Genomic DNA, 14422 nt, shown 5'->3' on the forward strand with positions numbered 1-14422 from the left:
GTTTTTCCAAGAAATTGCTGCAGTGTATATATGTAGCAACCTTACCTCACAAAAGGTAAATTCTCCCTTTAATTTGACTAGGAACTACATGGGATTGTACACCCTTTTTAGCAACAAGCAAAGTGGCATGCTATTGCCTGCTTCCAAGATGCTAACAACTTTCCAGTCTAGCATACAGCTTGGCATTACCTAGTGGTCTCCTGTTTATCAACCTGATTGTATTTAGCTTTTTTTGCTGCCCACTCTGTAGTTGGTCTTCTGAGCATGAAGTTGATCTTGTTCATATATTCACCCTTGAGGCTCTGCAGAATTTTGGATTTAAAAAAGGTTTGGGGCACTAATAGTCCCTCTCAGCAATGCCTTAAAGCAGGTGTGTCAAAACTTAATTTCATTGAGGGCTGCATCAGGGTTATGTTTGGGGGGGGAGGACAATCAGGTGACCATGGCCGGGGTGGGCGTGACCAGCTCGACATCACTTGTGTCAGGAACATCTGTGGTGGCCCAGGCAGGGTTGGGGGGATCCATTGTGTCCAGCAGAGGAAGGCGAGACCAGGGAAAGCGCCAAGCCCTTGTCCTCCAGAGGAGCCTTGCCGTCTGCTGGTGGCCAAATGCTAAGGCAGGACTTCCCTCCCTCCCCTCCCCTTTTTCCTTCCCTCTTCTTTCTTTCTTTCTTTCTTTTCCTTCTTTTTCCTTCCTTGCTCTCTTGCCATCTTCCCTTCTTTTTGTCTTTCCTCTTTCCCTTTCTCCTTTCCTGTCCCTTCTTGGATGCTCAAATGCAAAAGGGGAAACATTTCTCCTTTTGTTTTGTTCCGCTTTTAGTTTGGTTTGCTAACCCTCTGCCAGTGAAAACTGAGCTGGGAGGACTGCATGCGACCCCTCCGGGCCCCGTTTTCAGCCTGGATGGCCGCCTGCAGCCCTCTGCCAGGGAAAACAGCCCAGGGGGCTATGCTTGACCCCAGGGCCGCATTTTTGGCCTGGATGACCTGCAGCCCTCCTGAGCTCCACTTTTGCTGCAGAGGCACTGTGGGCCAGTCCTTAGCTGTTTCCAGGGTGGCCATGAGGGCCAGATCTAAGCACCCCAGATCCAGCTGCGGGCCTTCAGTTTGACACCTGCCTTAAAGCATTGTCTTTTCTCAGCCAGCTGCAGCATGATCCTAGGACAGTGATGGCTAACCTTTTTGCTGTCATGTGCCAAAAGTGGGGGGAGCGCGGGGAGGTTGCCCACGTGTGTGCCCACACCCATAATTCAATGCACCCTGCCCCTGCGGCCCCCCCCGCTTTTAGCACATAGTGGCAGTGGGCCCGGTAGGCCTGTTTTTCACCCTCCCCAGGCTCCAGAGGCTTTCTAGAAGCATGGGGAGGGCAAAAACGGCCTTCCCCACCCACCCCTCCGGAGGCCCTCCAGAGGCCGGAAACAGCCCATTTCCCAACTTCCGGTGGGACCTAAAGGCCCAAAAATCAGCTGGCCGGCGCACGCATACACGCTGGAGCTGAGCTACGGCAACGCTCGCGTGCCCACTGACATGGCTCTGTGTGCCACCTGTGGCACCCATGCCATAGGTTTGCCATCATGGTCCTAGGAGCACATATGATTAGAGGTACTGTAAGTATATCCCTGCAGATTTGAAGCATCCTTTTCACACCAAAAACAACGAGGAACCTTTCTTTCCAGCCCATTTAGAAATGCTTAATTGCAGCTTGTTCTGCCATGCGGATGAGTAGGTAAAAAAAGTGATGCTCAAACCAAGCTTGATTGCTGGTTTGAAGTGTGTGGAATTGATTTGCTATTGTTTTGGAGGACCTATTCTGGAGCAGAATTTATTGTAATCCTTGTTAGCTTCTTGCCTCTGGAATTTTTGGAAGTTTTAAAATCACAGAAAAAAGTAGTGCGTATGTGTTAAAAACGGAACCCTTTACAGATCTCAGTTCACTTTGCAATTTTAAGAGCATGCAGTGCCGTATATGTAAGTTTGATTTACCATACAATTATCCTGACCTCTTTGTGAAATTTAAATTTAAAATAAAATTGTCCAGACTATTCCCAACAATTTTTTAAAAAATTCAATATGGGAGAAGGGAGAAAAATCCAGGAAAAATACATACTTTTATATTTTCTCCTCAAACCTTCACACTTCTAATACACACATTAATGCAAAGCTATTTTTAAAAATTACAGTAGTTCTATGCAGTTCTAGTTTCTATGCAGTAGTATACTTCTAATAGCTGCCTTCTTACGGAAATTGCTTTCTAGATGTATCCACTGAATGAATGAATGATGGTAATCCAGCTGTTGTACTATAGTTCGTAGTAACCCACTAAGTCACAAAGTAGCTAGCTATCCATTTGCCAAAAAGTATTGTATGACCAAACCTTATAGATTGGTATCTATATATTTGCCTTTGAAAATCAAGAGGTGTGGATGAAAAATCATGCTATCCTTTGGGGGCAATTCTAGGGAAGCGCCAAGTTTGTAGAAGTACAAGATATTCTTTACATCAGAGTTTCTCAGACTTGGCCTTAAAGTGTGGACTTCCAATTCCCCAGCCAGCACCGGGAGCTTAGGTCCACACATCTTCAAATGGCCACAGTCAAGAAACACTGCCCTACATCTTGATTGATGTAGTTTGAAAATGGATTTACAGTTTCTCAGGAATTAAATTCAACTGTCCCCACTTGCTTGGGACTTTCTGGATACCTGAAAACAAGTGCTTGGTCTGTTTATGTTCTGTGGAATTAGCTTCCTTTTGCTGAAATTGCAGCAATTTACTTACATAATTTATTGAATAAAGCACGACTGAGTGGGTTTGTAAAACTTAAGCCATATTTTTTTATATTTATTTATGAAATTTATTTCCTGTACATCTCATAATCAGAGTGATTCTGGGGACTTACAACAGAATAATAGCAAAAACATAAAAAGCTTGTACAGCTTTTCTTAAAAGTGTGGCTGAAGGCCGGGGGGGGGGGGGTCATCAAAATAAAAATTATTTGCCAGGTGTTAAACATATTTGCTAACATTTAAAACTCATTTTTTTCTTGCCTTTAATTTGTTAAAAAATATGTTTTCTTCATTAAAATATTAATATCTAATTGATTTAGTAGTTATTTTACATGATTTAATAAATCTTACATTATAATTTAATATAGGTTGTACCCTGGACCTCACTTAATAAATGTTAGTTTTACAACTGTATTTTAATCCTGTCTTAAACTTTGTTTTATCATCTGTACTGGTTTATGACCACAATAAACTGAATTGAGTTGGATTCAATAAATATTCTGTAAATGCATCAATCTTTATTTTTAATATAGTAAATATAACCCATATGAACAAAAGCTGTTTTGGAGGCCTCCAGAATTTTTAAAAGTGGGAATGAATCCTGAAATCAAAACGTTTTCCCACCATACACCATGGATAACCTAAGTAGCCAATTATAATTGTTATTAGGATTATTATGTTTAATATTATTGTATTTTTATTAGAAGAGACATTAAGAGGGAAAAATGAATAAGTTTACTATGCTCAATTGTTCAATATATTATAATTGTTAGATTAGAGAATATCAATATAACGAACGATGTTGTAAATCTTGATGGTTATTGCACAGAGATATTTGTACCCAGATGACACACTGTTTAAGAGAAGATGGAATGTCTATATTTTTTAAAAAATAAAAACTTTTTTTAAAAAGTAGCCCAATAGCCTGTGTTCAAGGAAATTCAATATATTACATTAATGTGCTACTCCACTCCCAGCTAACTCTGGACAGCTTACAGATTGTTAAAAACATTATAAAGCGAGAAAGGAAGACAGAGCAGTGCTTCAGGTGTTCAACAGAGATAGAAGAGCCAATTTTATAGAATAGAATAGAATTTTTTTATTGGCCAAGTGTGATTGGACACACAAGGAATTTGTCTTGGTGCATACACTCTCAGTGTATATAAAAGAAAAGATATGTTCATCAAGAATCGTAAGGTAGAATAGAATAGAATTTTATTGGCCAAGTGTGATTGCACACACAAGGAATTTGTCTTGGTGGATATGCTCTCAGTGTACATAAAAGAAAAGATACTTCATCAAGAATCATAAGGTAGAATAGAATAGAATAGAATTTTATTGGCCAAGTATGATTGGACACACAACGAATTTGTCTTGGTGCATACGCTCTCGGTGTACATAAAAGAAAAGATATGTTCATCAAGAATCATAAGGTAGAATAATAGAATTTTATTGGCCAAGTGTGATTGGACACACAAGGAATTTGTCTTGGTGCATATGCTCTCAGTGTACATAAAAGAAAAGATATTTCATCAAAAAATCATAAGGTAGAATAGAATAGAATTTTATTGGCCAAGTGTGATTGGACACACAAGGAATTTGTCTTGGTGCATACGCTCTCGGTGTACATAAAAGAAAAGATACGTTCATCAAGAATCATAAGGTAGAATAATAGAATTTTATTGGCCAAGTGTGATTGGACACACAACGAATTTGTCTTGGTGCATATGCTCTCAGTGTACATAAAAGAAAAGATTCGTTCATCAAGAATCATAAGGTAGAATAGAATTTTATTGGCCAAGTGTGATTGGACACACAAGGAATTTGTCTTGGTGCATAGGCTCTCAGTGTACATAAAAGAAAAGATACGTTCATCAAGAATCATAAGGTACAACACTTAATGATAGTCATAGGGTACAAATAAACAATCAAATCAATAAAAGTGGGATTAAAAATTGAACAAATACAATCAATGGCCATCAACACACAGAAATCCGCATCTTGTGGCTTCCTTTTCTATTCCCCCCGCCCCTCAACCCGGCTTTAATATTTCCAGCTGAGTTGTCACAGCTGGTTCAAGAACCGGCGGGAAGGAAAGAGAAATTCGGGAGTGCCGGTCAAAGCCACTTTCCCTTCAGATGCCGGCGGGAGCCCCTTCTGAGCAAGCGGGGGTCCCTTCCACGAGTCAGCGCCTGTGCAAAGGGAACCGCAGCAGCCTCGCCTCTTCCTCTCCAAAAGGCGCGCGCGGAGGCGGAGAAAAGCGCTCCTCCCCGGCCGGCCCAGGCGAGCGGCAGGTTTGGCGGGTTTTCCCGGCCTGAGTCCCGCATGGCGGAAGGGGAGGAAGCCCTGGAGGGGCTGGACGGAGGCACGCTGGAGGAGCTGATGGAGAGGAGCTTCGTGGAAGAGCCTCCGGCGGAAAGGTGGTCGTCTCTGCCGGGGCTGAAGCAGGGGCTTGAGGGCGCCTGGGTGGGTGGGTGGGTGGATGAAGCGAGGGACCCCCACCCCCGGCTTAAAACCTTAAATGTAACGTGGTTTGATCGTAGTTTAGAGGACCGTAGTTCATGATTGGTACCCTATAAGTAAGCTCAGAGAGCCAACTCGGTTCTTCTGTTTCCAGTTAGGGAAGGGGGCCCCATGAGATCATCAAGACGGTTACCAATTTTTCCCGATCAGGTGAAAATAATAATAATTAAAAAAAGGCCAAAGATGATGTTTGAAAGTGAAAAAATAGGAAATGTAATGGTTCCCTCCTGGGCTTGATCTGAGGCTCGAATCCTTAGTACAGGTCTCCTGCGTGAGCAGGGGGTTGGACTAGATGACCTCCAAGGTCCCTTATGTGAAATCCCTTCTGAGCCCTTTTGAGAGGGAAGGAAAAAAAAAGGCAAGGGGGTAGCCATAGCCACAGCACTGAAATCTTCCCTTAAACAGTGTGTCACCTGGGTACAAATATCTCTGTGCAATAACCATCAAGATTTACAACATCGTTCATTATACTGATATTAATTCTCCAATCTTACAATTATAATATATTGAACAATTCAGCATAGTAAACTTATTCATTTTTCCCTCTTAATGTCTCTTCTAATAAAAATATAATAATATTAAACATAATAATCCTAATAATTATTATTATAATTGGCTACTTTGGTTAACCATAGTGTGTGGTGGGAAAACAGCCAGAGAAAGAGCACTGCAGTGTGGTTTATTTGGTCGGTCGGTATCTATCTATCTATTTATCTATCTATCTATCTATCTATCTATCTATCTATCTATCTATCTACCTATCTATGTCACCAACTATATGTATATAGTATATATATATATAGTTGGTAAGGCTTCATTCACACATTGCAGTAAGCCAGTATTTCTTATAACGTTTTGATGTCAGGATTACTTTCCACTTTTAAAAATGTCTAACTATTTTAGGTTTCCAAAGAAAATGATCGGCTTCCCGGATACGGTACTCCAAAGAGGTTTGAACAACAGATACTGTGTGGTACATGTTCAGGATAATGAAGAACTTGAGAAGCGTCTGACAATCATTTCTTCTCTGCTTGACGATTCAGAGAGAGAGCTGTGCATCCTTCAGGATGACTGGTAATTCTTGGGCAAACGGAGTGGACATTCGCCTGGCAGATTTCTAACTACATTCCTATTATGAAAAATTAATTTTATGATAAATGTATAAGATTAATAGGAAGAGGTTAGGAAAATATTTTATGGAAACTTTTCTTATGGTTTGTTCTTACTGCATACTTACCCTTGGTGAACCCTCCTATTAACTAATAAACTATATTTTTTGGGGTGTGTTGCACCAAAGCTAAGCACAAGGGCTGGATTCACATACTGGATTAGCACTGTTTTGTGATTCAGTACATCTTGTGAACATAACTCGTAAACAAATTGGGAAAAGTATGATGTTTAGTTCTCTCAACCACCCTTCTAGTATTTATAATACTTAATTTAATTTTTCCTCACTTTTTTCCTTATATCCACTTACCTGTGCCCTGTTTTATTATTTCAATTTATGTAGTTGCCCATCTACAATTCATGATTCTGGGTGGCTAACCACAATTAAAAACATAATAAAATATATAATTTTAAAAACAGTGCACAGTTATAAGCACAGTTGAGGTAAAAAACAGAACCACCACCAACAAATTAACATAACTATTGCACAGACTGCACCCACACATTTGTACCAGTGATAAAAATGTGTCTTTAGGTTTTATGAAAGATCAACAGGGTTGAGGCCATTTTGATCTCTGAGGGGATGAAATTCCAAATGGTAGGTGTTACAATAGAAAACATTACTATTTGTATTATTTATGATAATTATTCATAATTAAAATGGCTCTAACCTAAGCAATTTTGAATGCAGGTAAATTTATGCTTTTTATCCAATGAACTATCCAGTTTTTGTTAGGCTAGCGGATTTGGGCTTCAAAAATCCTCATAACCATTACATGGGGGAAAAAACAAAAAAATTTTCCCTGTTTATGCGTGGATCTGTATGTGCACATACACAGAGAAGAGGTAGATCAATTACAGAAGTCATTGTTTATTTTCCTTATTTTATTTCCCATTTCCAAACATATTTGCCCTCTTTAATGATCTATCTTTTTAAAAGGATTTCTGTTCCAGTCCAGCCTGGAGATATCATTCACTTAGAAGGAGAGTGCAATTCTGGTACCTGGATAATAAATGCAGATGCAGGATATTTAATTCTGTATCCAGATGTGCTACTTTCTGGCACGACTGTATCAAAGAGCATTCAGTGCATGAGAAGAGCTGTACTGAGCGAAAAGTTCCGGGTTAGTAAAAAAAATTAATAATATTGGATTTCTAAATGTTTAAAACAGCTGTCATGTCAATAATTTTTATCATAAATAAAATCACAATTTAATTTAGCTCCAAAATGGTGCTGGATTATTGGCTGTATTCATTTGCTGGTGTTTCAAATGGCATTTAATTGAATGGTTGCTTCATATATTATTACTTTACAAGTAAACCTCTAGGGATAGAGGTCTTCTGAACACTTTTGTTACTTCCATATGTATATTGGAGGTGATGGACCCTGATTCTTTTATAATGCAGTAATAGAGGCAGTGCTTGCCTGTGTTTTATCAGTTTCATCTGCCATGATAGCTGTGATTTTGTTGGATTAAAGCACAGATGTCAAACTTGCAGCGTCACGTTGCTGTCACATGACGTTTCACAATGGTTTTCCCATTCGCGGAGCTGGGGTGGGCGTGGCCTGCATGTGACTCATTTGGCCCGCGGGCTGCCTGTTTGACTCTCCTGGATTAAAGCATGTGGCAGTCTGCTTTATCTTGAAAACTTTGTGATAGGGCTGCCCCAATATTATTTGTTTGAAAAGATCATAATATAGGGGAGTTTATTTTTTAATATGGTTGGGCCAGCAGAAGCCCTTTATGCTCCAATCATCAGCCATGAGATTTTTAATCTTTGCCTGGAAACAAAATAGACATCTTTACAGTTTTTTCTTTATATCTTCTGAAAATATAACAAAAACAACACTATTGCACTTGGAGACTAGATAGTTTTACTGGTAAAAATGTATATTCAGACTTCAATTATCTGTTATTTATGTTCAGAAAGATTTATAATTAGAATAATAGAAAAATTTAGAAGGATAATACTCAACTAAGAAACAGTCTTTGTAATCTTATAATTTAAGATAGCACATTCACTCCTTAGCTTTTTAATATTCTTTTTGCTATAGGTTGTATGTTTTTCTATTCTTAGTTTTCTCGACTTATTTCAAGCATAGTCTTACTTATCTTTGCTCAGAAATAAGTTCTTACTGTGTTCAGTGACATACTAATAGTGTATGTATTGTACAGGCCTATGACAATAGTATGAGCATAGTAAGGGAGGAACAGAATCTTGCAGATTAATTGATATGTAGGCCACATTTATGCAAATATTTTGAAAGTGGTTGTTTTGTTTTACAGAAATGTGAACATACTTCAAGTGCGATGCTGGTAGGCACAATTCTACATGAAATTTTCCAGAAAGCGGGAATAAATTTTACGCAGGAGAAACTGAAAGAAATTGCTTTCTCAGTTGTTCATGGACCAAAGTATCTAAAAGAACTGTAAGGCTTAAATCAATAAATATCAATAAATAATCAATAAATAATTTTTAAGAACTATATTTTCTTAGTTTTAATACTTAGTGGAGACTAGTTTGTGTAGTGTTGTTGTGGATCGCTACTGTTGTTGACCATGTGTTGACCAGTAGAACTCTCTGAATCAAAGATTCACTTTGTGAAAATGTTTTCAGTTACCAGGTTTCTAGTATTCAGCTACCAATTCAGTTTACAATAGTGAAGCATTTTCCTTCTCGTTATCATGATTGAGAATGTATACCAAAATTCTTTTCATATTTTCACATTCCTATTTTCCCCTCTTTTTTGATCTGGACTATATGAAGGATCCAGAGCAGCGTGGTGGCCTAGAGGTGAAGACCTAGGGAACAATAGATGTTTCTCTGTCAGGGCGCAAAGAGAAAATATCTGCTATGAACTCCGGAAAGGCATCAGGAACAGTATCTGGCCAGTAAACTCTCAGCTTCACTCAGTCACCCCAATCCCACTTTGGAGCAAGGAATTACAGGGCCATAAAAGAAAAAAAAATACCCAGGTCTCCATGCAGTCGCCCAAAACCTTGGGTCTGATCCTTGAGTTCCTTCAGAAATTATTATTAACTCTACTTGGTTCACAGATCGAGTTTGGTCTAGATTAGGGCTGTCAAACTCCCGGCCCATGGATGCGTCACGTGCTGGCCACGCCCACACCTGGTTTAGTGAAGGGGAAAAAAGTCCCAATACGTCACATGACACCACTGTGATGACATGAGTTTGACACTCCTCGTCTAGACTGACTTTAAGTCTGTCTTAGCCATGAAAGCCAGCTGGATGACTTTGGGCCAGTAATTCTCAGTGCAACTGAGGGTTACTGTGGGGAAAATGGAAGGAAGGTGTGTTTGGATATGTTTTCTGCCTTGAAGTATTCATAAAAATAATAAAGGAGGAATACAAATCAATCAATCAACCAATCATTGAATTAAGTTACCATTTTATTAATAAAATTATTTTATGATCCTGACCCCTTTTCAATTTCTTATAGCTGATTTTTTGCTAAATGAAAAAGCCCAAGAAATTTTCTTGTCCAGTTTCTAACATTCTTCTTTCACTTCTGAAGGTATCAGTTAAATCTGGAGCAAAAGGATATAATGCATGAGATTGAGGAATACTTACCATCTTTTATTAAATGGGCAGAAGTCTATACATACAAACACAGCCAAAGTAATGTGCAGTTAAAACTGTAAGTAATTGTTAATTGAATACGAACAAACTTAACACGCTTTAGTGCAATGTTTCCCAGCCTTAATATTTACCACATTTAAAATTAAAATGGATGCATTCATAGAATTGGATTATCGAATCATGTAAAAATATTAAACCCTTAGATATTAACACAAATATTTCCCATTAAACATTTTTAACAATAAATAATGAGTGTTTTAAAAATTTGCAAATATCTTCATTATTTGGCAAATAATTTTGATTTTCCAAATTCCTGAGAAGGTCTTGGTGGAAGCTGCACATACAGTAGCTATCCTGCAGCCTGCTTTTATATCACAAGGCATCATGTGGCCTGCATATTTTATGGCTTAGTGTATCATAAACGCATCCAATTGTGCTTTATTCAATAAATTATGTAGCAAATCACCATAGCACAAATTTGTATTCATGTCTTCAATTCCTTGGCTTCTCCCCTCAATACAAATTGTATTTTATTGTGTCATCTGAACTATCCAGCGACAACACCTCTTCAAGCTTGTATTATTCATAGCTTTGCGGATGTAGGCGAGCTATATTTAGTAATCAAAAGCTAGAAGCAGTTTGGTTGCATCTTTTCCAGAAAAAATCCAATTTTTGCTGTGATCTTCGCAAAAGGCTGGTCCTATTCATGGCTGCGCTAAATATTTATGCTGATGTGTTCTTTAATTCAGGAGCTAAAACACAGACAAATAATAGCCTAAGTTGTTTAGAAGCATTCTCTTAAGAGTACTATTTCAGTCTTCTATTGAACAGGAATGCAGGATTTTAATTGTTCTTCCTTGTGTCTTTCAGGAAATGCATAGTTAACAGTTTAAATTAACATATACAAATTGTTTTGTGACAGGCTAGGAGCTACTGGTAAGTCCTGTTATAATGTCAAAGTTACAGAAATCCTGGATGTTGAGGAGAATATCTGGTGCCCCAAGTTTGGCTTAAAAGGCAAGATTGATGTTACAGCTGGAGTAACTATTCATGAAAGATCTAAAATTCAGACCAGAATAATGCCACTGGAGCTTAAAAGTGGAAAAGAGTCTAACTCTGTAGAGCACAGAAGTCAGGTACATATTGGAATATATATATGGAATGTACAGTTTAAATACATGAAGAATATAAGATTATTGAAGGCATTCACACAATATATATAAGAGCATCCTGATGGACATACTTGCAAAGCATTTTGTAGATAATCTTCTGTGCTGGGTTGAATGACACTTTATTTCCATGATTCCCTGACATTGCCTTTTTGGTCTTCATAGTTGAAAGGTGCCAGGAATATCTTGTTTGACATTCCTGGCAAGTTAGGAGAAGACTGTGTCATCTATAACCACCAGCCACCGGAGTCTGTTTAATATAATGGTTAGAATATCTTTGAGGGCGGAATGTTTTCATTTAGGCAACGGCAAACCATCATCTGATGCAATTCTATGAGATTGTTTCTGGGGTTAGAATTTACATAGCACTTACTCTGCATTGATGATCTTAGGATGGTCACGTACCAGAAAATATTGAATATTGAATTACTGTAGTTTTAATGATCTTTCTCATTAAACTAAAATGCTGCAAATATCTTCATTTTGTTTCTATGCTTAATTTCGGTTTTCTTTTAAATATCTTTTTAGGTAATTTTGTATTCCTTACTGTGTCAAGAAAGGCGAGTTGATCCTGAAGGTGGATTTCTTATATATCTGAAAACAGGCAATATGATTCCTGTAGTAGGAAGTCGTATGGATAGGAGAGGTAACTTTTGTGATAGCAAAAATATCTACGTGGGAGTATAGTTACAATGTTTTCTCCCCCATCTTTCTATTGTACTGTTTTCATCGTGGCCTTTGTGTATGTGTTTGTGGATCTTATGGCAAAAAACCAAAACAGCCTCTGAACCTAGATGTAAAAGGAAATACATTTTGAAACACATATAATGTAGCAGAGAAGGAGGAGTAGATACTTTTTAAAGTTTAAATGGTATGATTGGAAGGGGCTCTAAAAGCATTCTAGAACAACCTACAGTTTTTCTTACTTAAGAAAATAAGTTGGGTTATATTCTCACTGTCTATCCCTGTTGTTGTTAGTTGCGAAGTCATGTCCGACCCATCGCAACCCCATGGACAACGTTCCTCCAGACCTTCCTGGCCTCTACTATCCTCTGGAGTCCATTTAAGATCATGCCGATTGCTTCAGTGACTCCATCCAGCCACCTCGTTCTCTGCCGTCCTCTTCTTCTTTTACCCTCAGTCTTTCCCAGCATTAGGCTCTTCTCCAGTGAGTCCTTCCTTCTCATTAGGTGGCCAAAGTATTTGAGTTTCAGAGTAACCCCTTCATGGATTACTGCCTTGTCGTGGCGAAGGGGCTTGTGTAGCTCAATGAAGTTATGAGCTATGCCGTGTAGGGCCACCCAGGACGGACAGGTCATAGCAGAAAGCTCTGACAAAACGTGATCCACTGGAGAAGGAAATGAGGACCGGCCCGTGGTGCCTCTGCCAGCGAAAACGGAGCTTGGGAGGCCGAGCTCCGTTTTTGGCTGCGACGGCCTCCTGCAACCCTCTGCCAGCAAAATGGAACTCAGGAGGCGCCTCATGAGCTCCATTTGTGCAGGCAAAGGGTTTCAGGAGGCCGTCGCAGCCAAAAACAGAGCTCAGGAACACGTTTTTCCTGGCACAGCGCTCGGGCCACCACAGGCGCCACCAACACGAGTGACATCGAGCTGGTCACGCCCCCTGCCCCTCCCCCAGGTCAAACACAACCCTGATGTGGCCCTCAATGAAATCGAGTTTGACACCCCTGAGTTACGGCAAGTCATCTTCATATATCACAGGGCTGTGCCTAATAGGTAATGATGAGGACTTTGAACTGGCCCAGAAGCCTTCCCTTAACCAGTCCAGCAAACTTTCAGGTGTGTGTGTGTGTGTTATCTGCACTCTCAAAGTTGTCCTGTTAGCCCGCAGAACTACATTTAATAAAAAGGCTGACTGTATTTAATAATTTGTTCATTTTCGGGTGAATGGAGGAATAAATTTATAGGGCCAGTCCTCAAATATACTAAATGCCCAAGTTTTGCTGTATGTTTTTTTCATGACCTTGACAATTGAGAGTGTCTAAAGTTATTTTCTCTTTTTCTCTTTTGCAGAACTGATTAAACTGAGAAATCAGTTGGCCTTCTATTCTATTCACAGCACATATAAATCTATAGGAAAAAAGCAAACACAGCTTGCCCCTCTACCTCCTTTGATTAATGATAGCCAAGCATGTAGCTATTGTTCTCAGAAGCAGAACTGTGTACTTTACAGTAGGTAAGTTTTTTTTATAAAGAGATTATATGAAAGTGTGCCTTAGTCCAGAATGTCTGACACCACAATTTCAAGAATCATTCTTGGTTTGGTATAAGGAACCATGTAACAGAGGGTTGAACAGGAAAGCAGGAATCATACAATCTAGATTTTTTTTTGAGGTGGACTCATGTTCAGTTGTGTTTCAGGGCCGTAGAACACCAGAAAGATGTCTCAATACCTCAAGATACGGTGGCTGCTAATGAAAAGGAGATCTGTCATTTAAAGCCTTCTCACTTGGAATATTTCCACCTCTGGTATTTAATGCTAACTTTGGAGTCACAGTATAAAGATGGGAAAAAAGGGTGTAAAAATATATGGATGCTGCGTGCTGCAGAAAGGTAAGACAAAGACTTAAGCAAGTATTAACAGTGATTTTTGTAAGCTCATTCGTAAACTTCATTTTACACACTACAGTAAGGCAGAAGAAATGGTATAGCCTGAGTTTTTTATCTAATGGAAGAAATCCAAACCCAGTCTATTCTTTGTTCTTGATGTTTGCAGAGAAAAACATGGGGACTGCATTGGAAATATGATCAGAATGGAAAATGTAGTAGAAGTTTCGGATGGACAGTATCTACATTGGTTCCAGCGTAGAGATGATCGTGTGCCAATCACAACTTTGATGGTTGGGGACAGAGTTGTTCTAAGTGATGAAGACAGCAGTTTGCTTGGCTTATCTACTGGCTATATTCAGGAGATTGAGAGAACCAAACTTTCCTGTTTATTGGATAGGTATTGGTTGCATTGTATTGCTTGCATTTATATTTCACTTGCTGAGAGTTAAAAAAAGCATCATTTTCTAATTGCAAAATAAGATTACATGTGCCTGCTAATAAACAGTGATATTTACTGTGACATTGGCAGATCTGTATGTAGATTCTTGCATGTCTGCATTATTGAAGCTGTTTTGTTAGTATCAATACTGCTTGTACTTAGGATTTCATGC

General features: G+C 39.0%; 1 protein-coding gene across 2 annotated transcripts in view; it reads left to right on the forward strand.

The window, feature by feature from the left end:
• The first annotated feature begins 4851 nt into the window (after positions 1–4851).
• DNA2 (DNA replication helicase/nuclease 2) overlaps positions 4852–14422 on the forward strand; it is a 28795-nt gene continuing 19224 nt past the window's right edge. For both annotated transcript variants that reach the window (XM_087872241.1, XM_087872242.1), the window contains exons 1-10: positions 4852–5199; positions 6206–6376; positions 7410–7593; positions 8758–8900; positions 10008–10130; positions 10995–11208; positions 11770–11887; positions 13275–13437; positions 13623–13814; positions 13978–14208. In XM_087872241.1, the coding sequence (XP_087728367.1) occupies positions 5105–5199; positions 6206–6376; positions 7410–7593; positions 8758–8900; positions 10008–10130; positions 10995–11208; positions 11770–11887; positions 13275–13437; positions 13623–13814; positions 13978–14208 (1634 nt within the window). In that variant the 5' untranslated portion in view covers positions 4852–5104. The remainder of the gene's footprint in view (positions 5200–6205; positions 6377–7409; positions 7594–8757; positions 8901–10007; positions 10131–10994; positions 11209–11769; positions 11888–13274; positions 13438–13622; positions 13815–13977; positions 14209–14422) is intronic.

The sequence above is a fragment of the Pantherophis guttatus genome, chromosome 6 (genome assembly GCF_059756535.1).
Source record: "Pantherophis guttatus breed Tessera chromosome 6, ASM5975653v1, whole genome shotgun sequence".
Taxonomy (NCBI): Eukaryota; Metazoa; Chordata; class Lepidosauria; order Squamata; family Colubridae; genus Pantherophis; species Pantherophis guttatus.